The sequence below is a fragment of the Ambystoma mexicanum genome, chromosome 10 (assembly GCF_040938575.1).
Source record: "Ambystoma mexicanum isolate Mex_15411 chromosome 10, UKY_AmexF1_1, whole genome shotgun sequence".
NCBI classification, from domain to species: Eukaryota; Metazoa; Chordata; class Amphibia; order Caudata; family Ambystomatidae; genus Ambystoma; species Ambystoma mexicanum.
The window spans coordinates 969,696,147-969,717,792 of record NC_090932.1 but is presented as its reverse complement, the minus strand read 5'-3'; the positions used below and the strand labels follow the sequence as shown (position 1 = coordinate 969,717,792).

The 21,646-nt window shown below is 45.9% G+C and overlaps 1 protein-coding gene across 1 annotated transcript in view; it reads right to left on the bottom strand.

Moving 5' to 3' along the window:
* Nucleotides 1-21,646, bottom strand: part of SLC2A2 (solute carrier family 2 member 2) — a 291,893-nt gene that overhangs the window by 20,138 nt on the left and 250,109 nt on the right. The window contains exon 9 of the mRNA XM_069618757.1: nucleotides 7,391-7,492. Coding sequence (XP_069474858.1) covers nucleotides 7,391-7,492 — 102 coding nt within the window. The remainder of the gene's footprint in view (nucleotides 1-7,390; nucleotides 7,493-21,646) is intronic.

Below are 21,646 nucleotides of genomic sequence, written 5' to 3'. Positions count from 1 at the left end.
CGCTCTCAGAGCAGCGCTCAGCATCCCCAAGAGAGAACACATCTCTAACTTTAGGAGAGCCCATAACTGGCTCAACACTACAGATAAAATCCTGCTCAAAGTAGCCTCACTAACAGACAAATGCCTCAACAACGCTGCCCCCCGCTACTTAGTCGATAGAATAAGTAAAGACACTTCCAATAGACCTACTAGAACCTCCAACGCCAATCTACTCACAGTTCCCAGGTTCAAACGCACCAAAATGGGCGGCAACAGCTTCCAGGTGAAAGCAGCCCAACATTGGAACTCCCTACCACCCTCTCTAAGGACACCCCAAACCTACACACACTGGATAAAGAACAATGACCGCTAATACCATCCAACCACCGCTACCCAATATGTAAATATGTATATCTGCAAACTCTTGCCTTTATCGTGACTGCTGTAACCACCTTTGATCCCATTGTAATTACTGTAATGCATTGTAATGTGTAACTTAGATGTGAATAACCATGTTGCTCTTGCGCCCTCATACCCTTGGGTCTGGTGCGCAATACAAATGAATAAACTAAACTAAACTAAACTTCCTGACATGTTTGTTTAACTTTTTTTTCTCAAAGTTCTACAACAAACCTGCCTCTGTGATACTTTTGTATTTAGTTTATTTATTTGCTTATTTAAAGCGCTCACACAGCCCGGGGGCATCAAGGCGCTGTTACAGGATTTTGTTTTGTCTTAGTTGTGTATTTGTAACACGCTTATTAACCAGAGGTTTCTGGGCACGGACCCGGTGATCGAAGCTGTGTTGCTTTGTGTCGTCTTGTTTCCAAGGCGAGCACGTTGCCACTGATATTCCACTTACATATAAAAAACTGCTATGCATGGTATGCATGCACTGAGAATTCTCTCTCAATTCTCTCTATTCTTTCTCTCTCTCTCTCTCTCCTTTCTCTCTCTTTCATCTATCTCGCAATGGATGTACATGTGTATAATAACTCCAATTGTAAAAAGCAATGTCCTCGTTTTCCAAATGAATCTCTTATAACAGTGTTTTCACCCAAGTACATACGTGTAATGCATTGGGTAGCTGCTATATTTGCTATTTCTATGTTTGGATTAGGCGTATTTTTAGGGTGTAGTTTTATATGGCGTGGTCATATAGAAAGAGGGGATAAGAAATGCAACTATTACTAACGGATCTTTTACTAATGGCTCTTTGGGTTCTTTAACAGATGACAGTCCACCGACCATGATTAGAAACGCTAGACTCAGCCTTCGCACTAATCCTGATGTAAAACTCACCAGAATGCTCACTAATCAGGCTAGGAATCTCACGCAGCCCACCTCACTTACTGACCGTCCACAAGTCACAAGCCTGCAACACCTCACCCACCACCACACATGAAAGTCAACCTTCCACTGACCTCCATCAAGGGAGCTCTCATCAACGCACGCTCATTGGTAGCCCACGCTACTGATGTCGGCGACATTATCTCCACCAACCACCTAGACTTTATCGCTATCACGGAGACATGGCTCCACCTAGCAGCCGGTCCCACAATAGCTCTAGCCACCCCAGATAACTACACCATCATCCGAGCTGACAGAAAAAATGGAATAGGAGGAGGAATAGCAATTATTGCGAAATCCACCCTAAACATCAGAGAAGTAACTAACACAACCCTACCTTCAGCCGAACTCCTATCCGTCAAACTCCCATTATCTGAAACCCAAACTATCCTTCTCCACATTATATACAGATCTCCAGGACCCCCCTCCACCTTTCAAGAAGATATCTCTCTCTTACTCACTACCAACCTGAAACCTAAATCTCAAATCATCATTATGGGCGACTTCAACTTGGGACTTAATGACCCCAATGACAATCAGGCCACCTCCATTAATGACACCATTACTCATCTAGGCCTCACCCAACACATTAATAAACCTACACATACAAAAGGAAGATCCTTGGACTGGCTTGCAGACGCCAACTGCAACCTCTCACTGACCAACATCACTCCTTGTGCTTGGACTGACCACCACCTTATTACCTTCTCTCTACCCAGATCCATACCATCTACCACACTACCCACTAGGTTACCTCAAATAATCTTCAGAAATAACCGCAACATCACTATAGAGAACCTTAGACCTCTTCTCGTGCCTATCAGTAAAACTAACCTACTTACGCAAAATGACAACCCATCAGCCATTGTAGACCTATACAACAATACCCTAGAACAAGCTCTCGACCAGATAGCGCCTCTTAAACAACGAAAAGTCAAACCCATTGCCCACGCCAACAAATGGTTCTCAGCAGAATTAAAGGCTCTCCGCAAAATCAAAAGAACTGCAGAAACTAGCTGGAGAAAAGCCCCTTCTCTTTCCACTAAAGATAAGTTCGCCTCAGCAGCCTCCACCTACAAATCCACCATCTTAAATGCTAAAAAAGAGATCTATAACATGAGAATACAAAACGCCAAATCTGGCACTAAAGAACTATTCTCTATACTAAGGGAACTCGAATCACCACTGCCTCCTTCAGAGGACTGCATTAAAGACAAGGCCTGGTGCAATAATATCCAGCTGGCTCTCGCTAATAAAATTGCCCTCCTACAAACTAAGATTGAAGCAAAAAAAGCCAACCTTGCCTCCAAACCGAATCCCATCAGCATAATAAACCACACCCCCCCTAATTGCCCTTCCTTCCACTTCTCATCAGTCACAGAAGAGGAAGTAATCAAGATAATCGGCAGTCTCAAACCATCCAACTGCAAAGGTAACATTTCTCCCTCCTTCGTCATCAAAGACGGGTCTAATGAGTTAGCCCCTCTCATCACCTCCTTGATCAATGCTTCCTTCAAAAACTCAGTGGTCCCCAATAACCTTAAAGAAGCGTGGGTCCTACCCCTGCTTAAAAACCCAACCTAGACCCCAATGTCCCTACAAATTACAGGCCCATCACCACAGTCCCTTTTCTCCTCAAAATCTTACACAGGGTTGCCTACCTCCAAATACAACAACATTTGGAAGACAACAACCTCCTAGGCCTGCGACAATCCGGCTTTAGACCAGGCACGGGACTGAAACTGCCATCTTGGATATAAAAATCCAAATGGATGATGCCAAAGATAAGGGCAAACTGGCCATTTTGCTCTTGTTGGATCTATCTGCTGCCTTCGATCTGGTTGACCACAAGATCCTCACTCAACACCTCTCCTCGGCTGCTGCATTCTCTCAGAATGCCACTAAGTGGATCCAGTCATTTTTGTCTGACAGGTCGACTAGGGTCTTCGCCCCCACCGCGGCTGCGGACCCTATCTCAATCACATGTGGAGTGCCCCAAGGCTCCTGCATTTCCCCCACACTTTACAATATCTTCACAAAGCTCCTCTTTGACCGTCTTGACGATCTGGGTGTCAGCTACACTAATTATGCAGACGACACCCAGGTCCTCATCACTCTCACTGGCAGCTTTGAAAAGGATTTCGCAAAGCTTAATGAAATCTACTTAGAAATCCAAGCCTGGCTGGCCACACACAGTCTTTGCCTCAACGACGATAACACAGAACTGCTTATCGTAGGCTCCCAGGCTCGCCTCAACAAACTAGACCAAAGGTATCAATCCTTTACCATTGATGGCAACATCATAAAAGTCTCCAAAGAGGTCAAAACACTAGTTGTGTACCTCGAGTCCACCTTGTCACTAAAAAAACAAATAAACTCCACCATCTCAGCCACCACCTACACCAATAAATTGATCAATGCCTGTAGGCCTTTTCTCTCCACCTCTAGTTGCCTCACCTTATCAAGAGCGTTGATATTGTCTAAATTAGACTATTGCAACACACTCTACCTAGGCACTACCACAAAAAACTTGAACAGGCTCCAGATCTTGCAAAATAATGCACTAAAATGTGCCCTTAACCTCCCGCGCAAGGCTCACATATCCACGGCCAGCAAAGAAGTCCACTGGCTCCCGATCCGCAACAGAATCAAGCTAAGAACCCTGGTCATCACCCATAAGTGCCTGTCACGCACCGCCCCTCGCTACCTCGCAGACAAATTCGCTAGACATTGCTCCACTAGACCCACCAGAACCCCTTACCTGCACCAACTAAATATCCCCAACTATAACCTAAAAACAGCAGGAGGTTCAAGCTTCCCAGTGCTCGCAGCACAATGCTGGAATACCCTCCCTCTTGCAATTAGATCGGAAGCCGCATTCTGGCCATTCAGAGCCATGGTGAAATCATGGTTACTAGCCTAAACATCCAATCTCTCAATGACACGTTCGGCCAGCCGCCGTTCGCCACCATGTAGTAATGTTCACCCTGGCTTTATCCGATTCAGGACCACCCTGTAACCCGGTCTTCATTCTCCACTGTAACTATCTTGTACCCTGTTCTCTGTATACTTTATTCTTGTATGTAACTACTCAGTGCCTGGACTAATGTATGCTCTGACTGGTGTATTAAGGTGTTTGTGTAACGATATGTAACTCTGCTGTGCACATGATTATGCGCCCAGCTACCTGAGGGTTCGGACGCGCTTTATAAATAAACAAACTAAACTAAGCTAAACTAAATATAACTGAAACGAATAATACTGCGGCCACGGTCCATGACACACAGCCTCATGTTACTCATACACTTGTTACCCAGCAACGTATAGGGAATGTTGCAAATTTGCTCATGTTATCATTGTTTCCTAATGTGTTCTCTAACATAATTGCAAATGATACTTTCTTTCCGAGGGGTTCACATTTTGGTGGACAAAAGCGTTTTAAAAGGCAAATTGGAAGGGCTAAATACGATAAATACCAAGAACTTGGGTTAGATGCAATAGAAGATGTGCAGCATCCAGAGTTAAGTAATAGTTGGTACGCAGAAATGAGCTCAGTGGAGAAAACGAAAGTTAATGGAAGTTTTTATGCATGTTCCTTGATTCCACACATGTCGGGCGGGGGGGGCAAAGTTTTAATGTCACAGAAAACTCTGATTGTGGAGACTCAAAGTTTACTTCATCTGACTTTGTGCAGATTGCAAAGCACTTTCCAGGCACAAAGCATGTGACTAGAAGTAAAGGATCCTGATCAACTACAATGTGTCCAAAACCCTAAAAGTGTGCAGCGCTTGCAAAGACCATATCTAATGTTGGAAGACACAAAGTTTGTGGCAAGCAGATGGCAAGAAACTACCATGAGCTACACAGCAGGAGGACTAATAGGATACAGAGAAGAAGTAATAGATAAAGTGAACACTGTATGCAGTGGGCACTGGAATGTGGAAGTGAGAAAACTCATGTGGATGAGGCAATGGAGAAACCAGTGAAAGTGCAAGAGCAGGAAGAATATGAACTGTGTTTTATAAAGAAGGGAGTGTCTTTGTGGTGTCCAATATCAGGTGAAACAGGACACTATACATCCCAGATCTCAAGAAAGGGATAGCAACTGTGATGGACAACTACTGGTTGTGTGGCCAGCAGGCATTCCTGCACCTCCTGCCATCATGGAGGGGCACCTGCTCGCTGGCCTCGCTACACTCAGCACTCCTGTTGGTCACTGAAGAACATTTGATAGTGGGACCAGGTGGTTTGTCGGCCCCAACATGTGCACCATCGTCCAACATCCCCACCACAGTGCCACGGCAGAAGCCCATACTCCGTATCCTTCCAGAAAAAGAGAAAAAAGACAAATTGCTGAGGAGAAGAAGGTCTAACCAATTATCGCAAGAATCTTCAAAATTGCTTAAAGAAATACAAGATCAATATCGAATCTAGAGCAAAGAAGAAAAATGTTTTGCTTCCTTACTGTTACCGGGAGTGCAGAACGCCGCAAATTCCAAATGGCTGCAAATTGTGCGGTGGGAGGTGATCCAGCTGGCCAATGACACTGAACAGGGCCTTAATGTGATCAAGATGGAAATGCGTGCAATCAAGCTGATGATGCTGCAGAATTATTTGCAGTCTGGAAAGGTTGCAGCTCTTCGTGGGATCGCACAAAATGCAGGTGGTCCTGAGACTGGTTAGGCCCACCAGTCATGAGAGGAATTCATCTTCAAGAGATCTTCTCTGCCGCTCGGAGTTCAGGGTCGGGTCTGCAACGGTCCCTCAATGGCTCTGGTGGTTGCTTGGAAGTGGCTGAGATGTCCATCTATGAATTCCTCTTTAAATCTGTAGTCCAGTGTTCCAGGACCCTTGCCTTGGCTGAGCCCACCAATCACCAGACAAGCCTCTCATGCCAATCTGGGGGGTGGCTGTCCAAAGGGGACAGCCAGTCCCCCAGTTCAAACTGGTTCTAGGCAGGCACATTGCAGGACAAAGACCAGGGGAGTTTTCAGTTACCTCCCCCACTTCCTATCCTTTTGGATACTCAGGGAGCCTGGGTGGGCTTTACAAGGGAAGGCCGCCAAAGTCAAAAGATCCATCAAAACCTCCCCAACCCAGGCAGGTAGAAGAAGGCTATTGTAAGAACAAATCATCATGAACAGGGCTTTAAAAAGTACAGGTACCATTTTAAGCAAATGGTGACCCTAGTGTCCCCTCTCGCAGCTGCGATGGCAGCCTGCGACAAAAGTCCCCACATTGTCATGCAAAACGGTACACTGCCACCAGCTTGTCAGATGAACTTGTAACAGTATGGCCTCCCTGCCCCTCTCAAACTTGAGTCGGACCACCTGAGGTTCTGGAAGCTGCTCAAGACCTACCTTTTCTCCTCTGCTTTCTCTCTCCCTCTTCCTTGCTAACCTTCCTGTCTGCCTGCTCTGACTGGTTGCCGGGTACCCTCAGAGACTCACAGGTTACCAGGCCCCTCCATGACCAGTCTTTCAGCACTGCCTCCGGGCCTACCACGCACTTTTCCATACTCTCTCCCCTGCACGTGTTGCTCTCACTTTCGCCCTTATACTTTTGATGTTGCACTTGCACGATCTGAATGACACAAGGCCTAGTAGGACCGTTTGTCATGTCTTCCCTCTGTCTCCCCCTTCCTGTCTTGTGGCATCTAGAAACACTAGTGTAGAGTCGCGTTATAAATACCAAATAAATCAATCAATCAACCGAACAAATAGTACATACATGTTCTAAGAAATTCCATGATTTTCTTTCATGAGAAAATTAAACAATCAACTATAGGTTTTGAAAAGGAGTGTAGAACAGATTATAGACAGATGAGGCAGTGGAAATGGTAAATTAACATGTTGCTTCCATTCATTCTAGGTGTTACTACTGTAACAAATGACATGTACGGAATGCTGTGAATGGGCCAATGTTAGATGCAGCACAGGCATATGGGTTCTTATGTTGGAGATGAGACAATTCAGATTGAGGACTGTCACGCCACTTTGTACTGCACAACATCCCAGACATGGGCCCCAGATTAACACATTTCTGTAACAATACTGCATACCTGAAGTGCAAGTCCTATGGTCATGATGACAGCACATACACACATGCCACCTAAGCCAGCCAGGAATAGAGATCGCCTCCCTGCCTTCTCAACGAGGAAGACCTGCAGAAACAGAGAGGAACATAGATTATTTTCTACCATGGGAATGAGGTCAAATACATCTCATTGTGTGAGAAGCCTTCAATACGTCCCTTTTCACATGCTAGTTTCACCAAAAATGTTTGAGGGTAATTTGCCTTCATTTAAATAAACCAATTGACAATACTTAATTAGCCTTTTATTTTTTTCCAAACACTACATTTCCAGTACATTATTTTAAATCTTCTCACATGTCTTGATACATGTGAAATCATGTTTCAGGGGATAATCTATCTCTCACTCCTATAACAGATCAGGGTTGATCAATCTATACATTTTGCTCTTCCCCTGAGTGCACTTGATCAGGTAAAGCTGAAGGGTCCCACCAAAGCTGAAATTATAAAGCCATTTAGTTCAGCAGCAAGAGCACTTTAGCGCTGCTGCCCCTTTTATTGCAAAATAAAAAAGGTCGTTTTTTCAAATAAGAAAAATCTAACGGGGTGCAGGGAGGGACAGTGGAGGGTGTTCATGTCCAGCATGTTGCTAATGATTGCAGACTTAAAGATTGCAGACTTAAAGATGAAATCTGAGGCATTCCCCATTATGGTATCACACATTACATAGTATAACAAGCAAAAAGTAGTGCCTAAAAATATATGTTTACCCATAGCTACAGAGTACTCAACATGAGGAGCCCATCGATTCACCTGCAGCTTACTGTACTGTACTGCAAATTTACAAGTGTGAATCAAAAGAAGCTTAGTGACTATGGGGCAGAGTACGGGCTTTTTTCATTTGCACATTGATGACATGCTCAGGTCACCTTATTCTCAAAGGTGACTTACACATTTCAGGAGAGGCTGGACAGTAGCACAAAGAGGCACTGTCCAGAACTTCTGCATAGATGAGTGCATTTCACATAGATGGGTCCTTGAAAGTCTGGAAAAAATAATGGAAATGCAAGTGTGGCAACTGCAACATGACTCTGCAATGATTTGTGCATCCCCTTGTGCCTGTTTCCTACAGGTACAGGGGTATGACACTCATTCCTGCACATTTAAAAGCGCATATCGTTTTTAAATGCGCAAACGACCGTTTATTTGCGCGCATGCACAAAGGAGTAAAAAAGGGGCATCTGGCCTTTGTGGATTGTGGTGCACTTTTCTTTAGCTCAAGTAAGGGGACAAACTAGTGCATTTTCTTAGTTGCACCAACATTTTTTGGGAGAATTTGCCCCTATATTTTCGTTTTCATTTTAGCAGATGGATTGTGATGGATGATTTGCTAGATGAAATACGAGTAGAAAGTGACAAAGTTCCCATAATCCCTATACTGTCTCCTTGTGCTAGTATAATGAACATACTTAGATAGATCTCTAAGAGTTATTCGACAGTTCTCGCTTACTCCCCTCTATGCCCTTGGTTGGACATGGATTGGCCTGTTAAGTCTGATTTATGTAATAATGTCTCTGAAACCTCTGGAGCTACAATATATTTTTGGCTATGAATTTGCACATCATCCAGGAAGCACTAACACAGTAAGAACTCACCACCCAGAGATCCTGCCATTGGGAGACCCCGAATCATAAGCTCATACCACTAAAAGGCCTCCAACACCAACAGCGCCACCCCAGGAATCAGCTCTGCCCCTGAGATAGCTCTGCCCTGAGATAGCTACCACTGCTAGGATAGCTCCCACTCCTGACATAGCTCCCACCACTGGGGTAGGTCTCCCCCCTGGGATAGGTCTCGCCCCTAGGATAGGTCCACCTCGAGGATAAGGTTCCTGGCCCTGAGCTACGTTTTCTGACCAGGGATAAGTCTAACCCTCGGGATAAGGCTAGCCCTAGGGATAGGTTTACCCATAGGACAATTCGACACCTGAAACAGTCCAGCCCCTTAACAATTCGACCACAGGGATAACCCTGTAATATCAACATATAAACTACACCCCACGACACCTCAGCTCCATGCTGAAATAGTACAAACAGCCCAAATTAAGAGAAAAACTGTAAGGAAAAACAGATAATCCATAAGAAAAATACCTAAACACACAACATGATCGGCACAAACCAGAAAAAAACAAAAAACAATTGCCAAGCGTCAAGCCCCAAGCCCGCACTGCAAAATGCACCGTACCAGCACAGACTGATGAAGAAACAGCCATAACATAACAAACCAAATAGAACAAGGGCAACCGTCTCAAATCACAATGCCTGGGAACCAACCAGCACCAAGAAATAGCAGACCTACCCACCCACCAGAAGAGAGGCCCTTTGCTGAAACAAGCCCAAAATCACTCTACTTATAACACTACGTATCACTCTACCACCCACTCGCATAATCAACCATAAGAACCGTAAGCACATAAGGAGTGTCACTGGAACCACAACAGACATATGTGAAATCCACAGAAACACAACTGAGCTAAACAACCTCAACACACCATCCGTTACAAAAGAATCCAATTCGGCAGCCGAGGAAGAAGATCTCCCCTCCCCCCACCATCCACAAGGCTCGGAGGAACCATCATCAGCCTGCCTGCCCTCTTTCAGGTAAGCCCGGAAGGGATGGATGAGTTTTGCAATAATCCTCACCACGAACAGAGCGCTGTGTGCCCATATGGAACTTTAAAGAATGAACAGAATTCGACCATCACAAAGCTATATGGATGACTGGTGTATTATTTTTCCATCTCTTGTTCTAAAATCTTTGCTGTGTTACATCAAGGTTTCATTGTTGGCGTCCGTCTTGAACATGCCAGCCTCCTAATTGTTTGGTCTGGAAGTGCCTAACCCCTCCTCCCCCTCCTCATTGATTGGGCCTTGCTTTCAACCATAGGCCCAATCAGGTAAGCCGGCAGGCGAGCACTGGCCCCCACTCAAGGCCCTGCCCTCGGGCTCCTGTCCAAGCCTGTTGAGGCATGACATGGAATGGGGCACCTCTCCCTAGAATCCCCTTCAACCTCTCAGTCCTAGGAAACTCGCAAAGATCTACCGCCAGCCCTGATAAGCTACCATGAGGCGTGCTCTCTCCTCCTCTCTGTGACGCTACCTTTTCTGACACTATATCATTCTCCTTCATGCACCACCTTTGTCCTACTTCCACACCACCTTGTCTCACTTGACTCTAAATGCCTGCCTAGCCAAAAATGTTCTTCAAATGCACCTTCCATCTGTGCTGCCTTGTTCGTTTTTGTATAAGTGTCTTGTATCAAAAAATCGAATTTAAGTGCTATTACATCTGTGTGTAGCCATTATCTTCTGCCTGGTGAGTTTGTGCTCCTACTGTGCTGTGCAGCTCCTCTTCTTCTTCCTCCTATCCTCCGCCATCCCTATGGCACTTACCATCTCCCCTATCTTTTCGAACTGCTATACTATCACCTATTCTCCCTCTCTCACACAGTCTGGAAGGATAAAGATATCCTGACCACTAACTGGCATACTTATCACAGACACCTATGTCAGCGCATCGTCCAGACATATCTTCACTTGTATCCTCTTTTCTGTCCCATGTGCTTATCTATGGACTCATCTCATCTCTCCTCTCTCTCCTCTCACATTCTCACCCATTAATAGTGGCACTAAGTGGGAACTCCTCTTGACATGCTTCACATCATCCAAGTGTATCATTAATGTCTATCATACTGGCACCATCTTGATTCAGGGTCCTCAACCAAACCTCCTCCTCTTTGACAGGGGCCTGCCAGCCCTCATTAACTTCCTTTCCTCACCTGCTACTCCTACTCATGTAACCCTTCATGAAAACTTTCAAAGGTGGAGACTTCCTGCACCTAGCCATGCTTAACACTCGCTCTGCTATCAAACCCTCTGCCGACATCCGCTTCCTCCTTGAAGACCTTGACCCAGATAACCTTGCTCTAACCAAAACGTGGTTCAAGGCCCGCTCACTCACTGCTTTTGACTCCCTTCTCCCTGATGGCTCAAAAATCATTTCTAAGTCTCGCTCTAACCGTGCTGGCGGTGGGGTTGCTCTTATCGGTATCAGGTAATATTATCCCCATATATATGGTCGCCGTAAATAATATCGCCGGGAAAAAGTCGTGGCGATATTATTTGGGTGACCATATATATGGGGACAGGGGCAGCGGGGGTTGCGGGGGTGTCCCCCGCTCCCCATGAAGAAAAAACAAAGGTTTGGGGGTTGCGGGGGTGTCCCCCGCATGTTCCATGTAATAACGTCCCCACAAAAAACGGCCATTTTTCGGCGATGTTTTTGCATGGCAATATTTTTGCGTGGACATTATTACATGGAACCCTCTTATCTGAGTGGGTCTCTTCTTCCATCATACCAACCCAGTCCTACTCTTCCTTCGAGATCCTGGACTGCAAGTTGGTCGTCTCTCATACCTGCTCTCTGACCATTGCCACTATCTACAGGCCACCCCGCCGCACTAACCTGTTCCTCTCTGAATGGGCTGATTTCTCCAAGTCTCTCCTCACAACCAACTCTAAAGTCCTTTTTGTGGGTAATTTCAACATCCACCTTGACTCTTCAATCACGGTTTCCACTCTTCCATCACCTCTGCTCCTCGCTCTCCCTTTCCATTCTCCCTTCTGGTCCCACCCACACAGCTGGACACACTCTTGACACCTTCATCCACACAGATCTTTCACTGCCTTCCTCACTGATCATCCCACTTTCTTGGTAAATCCACTCCCTCCTCTCCTCACACCTGGGCCCTCTCCGCCCACTGACAACACCTCCCCCAGCCCTGCCAACCTCGTTTATGAACATTCGTACGATGAAATGAGTGTCAGTTGCTGCCTTGACATTAACCTTCATCCCGCCTTCCCCCACTACAGACTCTACCTCTGAATCTGCTCTCAGCAACCTCCATCTTGCCATTACTAATACCCTGGACATTCTTGCCCCAGTCATGAGGATCTACCTGAAACATACCTCCAAGAGGAGCACCTAGGGCGATTCTGAACTTTCAGCCTTGAAACGCAAGTGCAGAGTGGTGGAATGGAAGTGGCAGACCTCAAGCTCACCCTCTGACAAACTGGCCTGTTGCTTGCTCCAAAGACAATACAGACTCTCCATCTGCACCAAGAAAAGGGCCAACATCCAGGCTTGGGTTTATGGTGCATCCAACAACACAGCAGAACTCTTTAAAAATCGGCAGGGAACTAGCCAACCCTTCCAGAGTCTCCTCCTCACCTCTTCCCTCCCAGGCCCTCTGCAATGCATTGGCCACACACTTCACTGAAAAATCTCAGGACATCTTAAGCACCCTTGCATCCCTCCCCCCTCCCCTTCATCCACCCCCATACCTCCTATGGCCTCCCATCCTCCTTCTGTTTTTCTCTCCTCCTCTCCTCTCACATCTGATGAGGTCACCAGAGTTATCTACTCCATGAAGGTCTCCTCTAAACGGGTTCCCCTGAGCTTCCAGAACCATTAAGGACAACATTGGCTCTCTTGCCCCTGCAATTGCTGATTTCTGCAACTACTCTTTTGCTTCTGGCTCTTTCCCCTCCTCCCTCGAGCACTCCCTCCTGAAAAAACCTTCTGCAGACCCCTCCTGTCCAGCCAACTACCGCCCAATATTCATCACCTTGGGAAATTCTTGAAGAAGCTGGTTTTCTCTCAGCTTATCCAGCACACTGAACTTGTTGGTTGCCTCCAGGACCATCAATCTGGATTCCGAGCATCCAGAGGCACAGAAACCTCTCTTCTGAACAGCCGTGAGCAACTGCTTACATCTCTTGACTCCAACTCCCCAGCTTTTCTCATTCTACTTGATCTCTCCTCTGCCTTAAACATGGTCAACCACTCCATCCTCATAAAACGGCTCCATGACACTCTAGGTATCTCGGAGCAGGTACTGGATTGGCTGACCTCCTTCCTCAACGACCGTCCATCCCAGGTTATTCTGGGCTCTTTCTCCTCCCCCACCTCTATCTCCACCTCTGGCGTCCTCCAGGGCTCCAACCTCTCTTCCTGGCTCTCTAACACATATCTTGCCCCATTTGCACATCTCATCTCCACCTTCTCCCCTAACTTCCAGTGTTATGCAGATGACACACAACTCTTTTTCTAACTTCCTTCTGACCCTCGTCTTACTTCCTCCATCATTCCTGACTTCCTACCTGCCATTCAGTCCGAGTGAACTTCTAATGATCTCTGACTCAATGCAAGCAAGACTGAGATCCTTCCTATTGGGACACATGCTCCCTCTTTCTTCCCCACACTCTGGCCATCTTATATGGGCTCGCCCCCTTATTTTTCATCTGAAGCAAGAAACCTGGGAGTCATCTTTGACTCCACTCATTCCTTCCTCCCTCACATTCTGCACCTTGCCAAGAAAGCTCAATTTCAACTCTACCTCCTCAAAGGAATTCTTCCTTTACTCACTTCCTTTCCTCTCTTTCCTCCATAAGTCCCTAGAGCTCTGGTTCTCTCTAGGCTAGACTACTGCAACATCCTCTACCCGCTTTGTCTCTATGACCCCTCTAGCTAATCCAGAATAGGGCTGCAAGACTTATCCTTGGCCTCAAGTCCAGGGACTGCATCTCTCCAGCCCATGCAATTCTCCACTTGCTCCCGGTTGCTGCAAGTATCAACTTCTAATCCCTTTGCATCATCCATAAGGCTGTGTGGGGCTGGGGACCACCCTATCTACAACTTGCTCTTACTAAATACTCTCCCTCCAGATCTTTACGTTCCTCTGGCACCAACTCTATGTGTCAAGCTCTTCGCTAAGCAGCAAGTTGGTGGCCAATCTCATTCCTCGGCAGGCTCCCTCCTATCGAATAGCCTTCCCCTCCCTCTTTGTCTTCAGCCAGAGCTCCTCAAATTCCGGACGCTCCTCAATACTTTCCTTTTCACCTCCTTCTTTCCTTCATCCCTCATCTGCTAAACCCCACAGTTGCTGAGATTGGTGACCAGGGCCTTTATGTGTCCACTTGGTCCCTGGCCTCACCCACCCAATCATCTACAGCCTCCGCCCACTGCTAGCACTTGCATTAGCACCCACTGGCCTATGTCACCACAGGCTTGCACTTATTTACTTTTAGGCAGCTGACCACTCAACTAGGCACTTACAGCTGCTCACTCTCTAGCACGTCCCTCCTAGTATGGCTTGCACTTATCCCCTACCCCTCATCCCTTCTCTCTCTCCCTGCATTTGCACATTCTGAATGCTCAGAAAGCCTAGTAGGTCTGCCTCTAAATTTCATTGTTATATTTGTTTTTAATTCCCATGTTCCCTCCCTGTTACCTTGTGGGTGCTTTGAAACACAATTTAGTTGTATAAGCGCCTTACAAATGCAGAATAAAATAAAATAAATACATTATGAAAAACTGTTGTGCCACAAAAATTGAGCAATGCGAGCAGACAGACGACCTGGAAGAAAACATCAACCCAAATGCAGCCTTTATGACCTACTCAACGAAGAAACAGAAGCAACAACAAAGAAAGCACAATTGGATGGAAAAACAAATCAATATCAAATTAAATTACTGACGCCACCGTCAAAAATCAAACAAAACCCAGAAAACAAACAAATACACTGCAGCCAGGTCAATCTCAAAACACAGAACAGAAATATATGAACTACTAAGTGAGGGAGGGCCAGACATCCTATTCCTCAACAAAACTTGGCTAGCTCAAACCTCAAAGTAAAAGCACACAATTCCCTACCAAACAGCGTCAAATTGAAACAAACCAACGGAGAAGGAAAAAGAGGAGGAAGTCTTGCCATTGCATACAAGGAATAGCTAAAGATGACAACATCACCACCACTAAACATCCTGAACTGCGAATCACTACTCATGCACTTAGCCACGGATCAACAAACCAACCTATCATTTTTACTTATCTACAGACCTCCGACATACAACCCTACTTTCACGGACACACTTTTGGATGCCAGGATCAAGTTCAAGACCCTTTGCATTGTCCACAAGGCCTTCTGGGCCTGGGACCACAATACATCCAACTCTCTCTTCAGAAGTATCTTCCTACTCGAGCTCTTCGCTCTCCAACTCCCTGAGGGTCAGGCCCTTCTCTAAGCAATGAGTTGGGGGCAGATCTCTCTTTGGCTGGTACCTCCCTCTGGAATAGCCTCCCTGCCTCTCTGAAACCTGAGCAGAACCATCTCTGTTTCCGGAAGCTTCTCAAGACTTTCCTCTTTGCTTCTGTCTTCTCTCTTCCTCTTTCCTGGTGATCTCCTCTCTGTTACTGCACTGGTCACTTGGCTACCCCCTGGGCTTCGGGCCCAGGTTCCTGCCCGCCCAGTTGCACACCTGCACTGCCTCCTGGCAACCCTTGCACTTCAGTCTGTATCTGCAACCCTACAGTCCCTTTACCTGCACTTATCAGACACTTGTTGTCTGCAATTAACGCCTGCACTGCCACCTGTTGGCCACACTCCTTGTTTTGTTGTTGATCCTGTGTCCTGCACTTGCTCCTCCTCCCCTCCATCAAGCACTCCCTCCTGAAAAAACCTTCTGCAGACCCCTCCTGTCCAGCCAACTACCGCCCCATATCCATCTCCCCCTTCCTTGGGAAATTCTTGAAGAAGCTGGTTTTCCCCCAGCTTACCCAGCACACTAAACTTGTTGGTTGCCTCCAGGACCATCAATCTGGATTCAGAGCATCCAGAGGCACAGAAACTTCTCTTCTGAACAGCCGTGAGCAACTGCTTGCATCTCTTGACTCCAACTGCCCAGCTTTTCTCATTCTACTTGATCTCTCCTCTGCCTTTAACATGGTCAACCACTCCATCCTCATAAAAGAGCTCCATGACACCCTAGGTATCTCGGAGCAGGTACTGGATTGGCTGAGCTCCTTCCTCAATGACCGTTTGGCCCAGGTTATTCTGGGCTCTTTCTCCTCCCCCACCTCTATCTCCACCTCTGGTGTCCTCCATGACTCCAACCTTCCTTCCTGGCTCTTTAACACCTATCGTGCCCCATTTGCACATCTCATCTCCACCTTCTCCCCTAACTTCCTGTGTTATGCAGATGACACACAACTTAACTTCCTTCTGACCCTCATCTTACTTCCTCCATCATTCCTGACTACCTACCTGCCATTCAGTCCGTGTGGAACTTCCAATGATCTCTGCCTCAATGCAAGCAAGCCTGAGATCCTTCCTATTGGGACTCATGCTCCCTCTTCCTTCCCCACACTCTGGCCATCTTATATGGGCTTGCCCCCTTATTTTTCATCTGAAGCCAGAAAAGTGGGAGTCATCTTCGACCCCACTCTTTCCTTCCTCCCTCACATTCTGGACCTTGCCAAGAAAGCCCAATTTCAACTCTAACACCTCAAAGGAATTCTTCCTTTCTTCACTTCCTTTCCTCACTTTCCCCCAGAAGTCCCTAGAGCTCTGGTTCTCTCTAGGCTAGACTACTGCAACATCCTCTACCCGCTTTATCTCTATGACCCCTCTAGCTAATCGAGAATAGGGCTGCAAGACTTATCCTTGGCCTCAAGTCCAGGGACTGCATCTCTCCAGCCCATGCAATTCTCCACTTGCTCCCGGTTGCTGCAAGGATCAACTTCTAATCCCTCTGCATCATCCATAAGGCTGTCTGGGGACCACCCTATCTACAACTTGCTCTTACTAAATACTCTCCCTCCAGATCTTTACGTTTCTCTAGCACCAACTCTATGTGTCAAGCTCTTCGTTAAGCAGCAAGTTGGTGGCCAATCTCATTCCTCGGCAGGCTCCCTCCTATCGAATAGCCTTCCCCTCCCTCTTTGTCTTGAGCCAGAGCTCCTCAAATTCCGGACGCTCCTCAAGACTTTCCTTTTCACCTACTCCTTTCCTTCATCCCTCATCTGCTAAACCCCACAGTTGCTGAGATTGGTGACCAGGGCCTTTATGTGTCCACTTGGTCCCTGGACTCACACACCCAATCATCTTCAGCCTCCGCCCACTGCTAGCACTTGCATTAGCACCCACTGGCCTATGTCACCACAGGCTTGCACTTATTTACTTTTAGGCAGCTGACCACTCAACTAGGCACTTTCAGCTGCTCACTATCTAGCACTTCCCTCCTAGTATGGCTTACACTTATCCCCTACCCCTCATCCCTTCTCTCTCTCCCGGCATTTGCATGTTCTGAATGCTCAGAAAGCTTAGTAGGTCTGCCTCTAAATTTCATTGTTATATTTGTTTTTAATTCCCATGTTCCCTCCCTGTTACCCTGTGGCTGCTTTGAAACACAATTTAGTTGTATAAGCACCTTACAAATGCAGAATAAAAGAAATACATTATTAAAAAACTGTCGTGCCACAAAAATTGAGCAATTCGAGTAGACAGGCGACCTGGAAGAAAACAGCAACCCAAAATGCAGCCTTTATGACCTACTCAACGAAGAAACAGAAACAACAACAAAGAAAGCACAATTGGATATTAAAACAAATCAATATCAAATTAAATTACTGACGCCACCGTCAAAAATCAAACAAAACCCAGAAAACAAACAGATACACTGCAGCCAGGTGAATGTCAAAACACAGAACAGAAATATATGAACTACTAAGTGAGGGAGGGTCAGACATCCTATTCCTCAACAAAACTTGGCTAGCTCAAAACCTCAAGGTAAAAGCACGCAATTCCCTACCAAACAGCGTCAAATTGAAACAAACCAACGGAGAAGGAAAAATAGGAGGAAGTCTTGCCATTGCATACAAGGAATAGCTAAAGATGACAACAGCACCACCACAAAACATCCTGAACTGCAAATCACTACTCATGCACTTAGCCACAGATCACCAAACCAACCTATCATTTCTACTTATCTACAGACCTCCGACATACAACCCTACTTTCACTGACACACTTTTGGATGCCAGGATCAAGTGCAAGACCCTTTGCATTGTCCACAAGGCCTTCTGAGCCTGGGACCACCATACCTCCAACTCTCTCTTCAGAAGTATCTTCCTACTCAAGCTCTCCACTCCTCCACCTCCAACTCCCTGAGGGTCAGTCGCTTCTCTAAGCAATGAGCTGGGGGCATATATCTCTTTGGCTGGCGCCTCCCTCTGGAATAGCCTCCCTGCCTCTCTGAAACCTGAGCAGAACCATCTCTGGTTTTGGAAGCATCTCAAGACTTTCCTCTTTGCTTCTGCCTTCTCTCTTCCTCTTCCCTGCTGATCTCCTCTCTGTTACTGCACTGGTCACCTGGCTACCCCCTGGACTTCGGGCCCAGGTCCCTGCCCGCCCAGTTGAACACCTGCACTGCCTCCTGGCAACCCTTGCACTTGGGTCTGTATCTGCAACCCTACAGTCCCTTTACATGCACTTATCAGACACTTGTTGTCTGCACTTTACCCCTGCACTGCCACCTGTTGGCCACACTCCTTGTTTTGTTGTTGATCCTGTGTCCTGCACTTGCTCCTCCTCCCCTTCCCTTTGCACTTTTCCCCTTCCATCTCCCCTGCACTTGCGCAATCTCAATGTCGCTTGGCCTAGTAGGTTGTTGTCTTGTCCTCCCTTTGTTCCCCTCCCTTGTCTCATCTCTATATAAATGATATATCATATCCTCACCAACATAATCATAAAACATGATCACCTGATCATACTAGGAGATTTCAACATCTGGTTCGAAGAAGAAAACATTGATTCACCCAAAACTCTAACAAATCAGTTAGCAACGCTGCATCTACAACAATTGGTTAACGGAGAGACACACACAGCAGGCCGCACCCTAGGTGCAATCTTCTGCAACAAAAAACCTGGTCACAACTGCACCACCAATGCAAATACTCTGGAGTGACCACCTCATAATACCCTTTGCAATCCACCCTCCAACACAAATACGAACTAACCTACTGAGAAATCCTCAAAATCAGAAAAACAACTGTAAATCCATAAACATTGCTGACCTAAACACCAGACTGAAAGCCACAAACCACCAATCACCATCTTGGAATCATCCAGCATTGAAGCTAGAACTGAGACAATCTAGAAATGGGTCACAAAAACACTAGATAACATTGCACGAGAAAAACCATTAACACCCTCACCAATAAAATAGTGGTGAGATGGTTCACATCCCACCCCAGAGCACTGAAGAAAACAAACAGGAAACTGGAAGAAGAATGAAGAAAAAACTATGATCAACAGAAAATAAACACATACCAAAGACAGATCCGACTGTACAAAGTGGAAAGACTCAAAGCAAAAAATACATACTACAACGAAAGGATCACAAGCTCAAGCAACACCCATAAAAAGATTATTTAACATCATCCACCAGCTAAGAAACCCAACAACTCCCATGCCATCGCAAAAACTATGCAATGACTTTGCAGATCACCTCAAAAACAAAATAAAAATCATCCAGCTAGTGCGCAAAAGGAAGAGTCCTTCCCCTGCCCACCAGACATATACAAGACTATACTTACACAGAAAACACCAGTATAATATTTCTTTAACCTCTTCAACCACTCACTATCAACAGGAACGGTGCCGCAAGCCTTCAAATCAGCATACATCAAGCATCTCCTCAAAGACTCATCGGGAAACACTGAAGACCTAACCAACTACCGGCCAATCTCAAACATCCCATACCCAGCGAAATTCCTTGGAAGCTACATTTATGAACAAGTCCTGTAACATGTAGAAAACAATCAGATACTAGACTAGGCACAAATCGATTTCAGACCCAGGAGAGGAATGAAAACAGTATTATTAACGATATGGGATGACCTAAAAACGAACACAACCTCCAACATCAAATCGGCACTAATACTACTTGATCTATCAGAAGCCTTTGACACAGTCTACCAAGAAACACTCATCAAAAGACTCGAAGATATAGGAATAGGCAAAAGACTGCTTCACTGTGGCTAAAATCCTTCGTGGCTGAAAGAACGGAAACAATCTGGCTATCCCCCTTGAATTAAACCCCCCACACAACAACTTGCAGAGTCCCAAAAGGCTCATCTGTTAGGTTAGAAACACACAGGCACATGCTCACAGTAGTGTGGAAAGTCCAAACCTTTATTTTCGTATAACAGGGTTATTAGCAGCGATATCCCAGCACACCCATCCAGCAAACCATCTTCTGTGGCACCAGGACCCACTGCCCCACTCCCCACCTGCTAGAGGTTCCAGGTTCTATGTGTGATGGGAGCTCAATGCCTTGACACATGCAACCTTGTAATGCACTGTAAAACCATGACACCGATATGTACAAATGAACACTGTAAAACATATATCTGGATGAGATGCGCTCCTAGGGATGCACTCCTAACACTTCCCTTCTTTCCACTAAATGATAGTCATTTTCTTTCTGCAACTAACCACAACTCTCTCCTTGTTCCACACTCCTCCACCCATGTCCAGAACTGACACTCATAGATCGGTGACCACCTCCATTGGCTTGAAAATCCTGCAGTCACCTTTTCTCACTTTGACTGACAACTTCAATTTGATTATATCACCTGGTCTTACATCAAGAGATTTGCAGAAATTTTTCTTGTCAAATCCTCTTTTTGCTTTATTCCCACTCAACATCAATCACTCTCTCACCCTTCCCACCTCCATATTCCCACACCTTGACCTGCCCATCCAATTTGGGCATAAATGTGTGTTGGGCTTTCTGCCTCTGTACATCTCAAAAGGTGCCACACCTGCATTCACATTGGGGAGGCAACATATATTGAAATGTCCTCTCCATGACTGCTCTAATCCAATCCCCACTGGTGGCTTCAGCAATACTGATGACGTCCATCAATGTGCGATTAAATCTTTCTACACATCTGTTGCCTTGGGCAAAATATAGGGCCGTCGTCACTTTCTCAATACCATACTTCTCCAAAAATGTCCAAAATTCTTTCGACACTATCTGAGGACCAATTGTCAGACAGACACCTGAGAGGAAAACTGCACCAAAACAATGGAATAAAACAAAGGTTAACAAATAATTCATAAAAAGGTAAGTACTTTTGAAACCTTTCAAAGTTCAGTAAATTAACCCTTTCCTGGGGAAAAGATAACGCACAGAGTCAGAGGAAAGAAGAGTCACTCAGGGAGCCAGGACAGCCAAAGTTAATTGCACAATGTCAAGGGGAGCTGAAGATCTTCTTTGCAGGTAGGGAAAAAGTCTTGCACAATGTTTTTAGAAATGTTTATAGAAAAATAGAACACTTGAAGGGCCACAAACTGGGAGAGGCCTGTGGGGAGCAAAG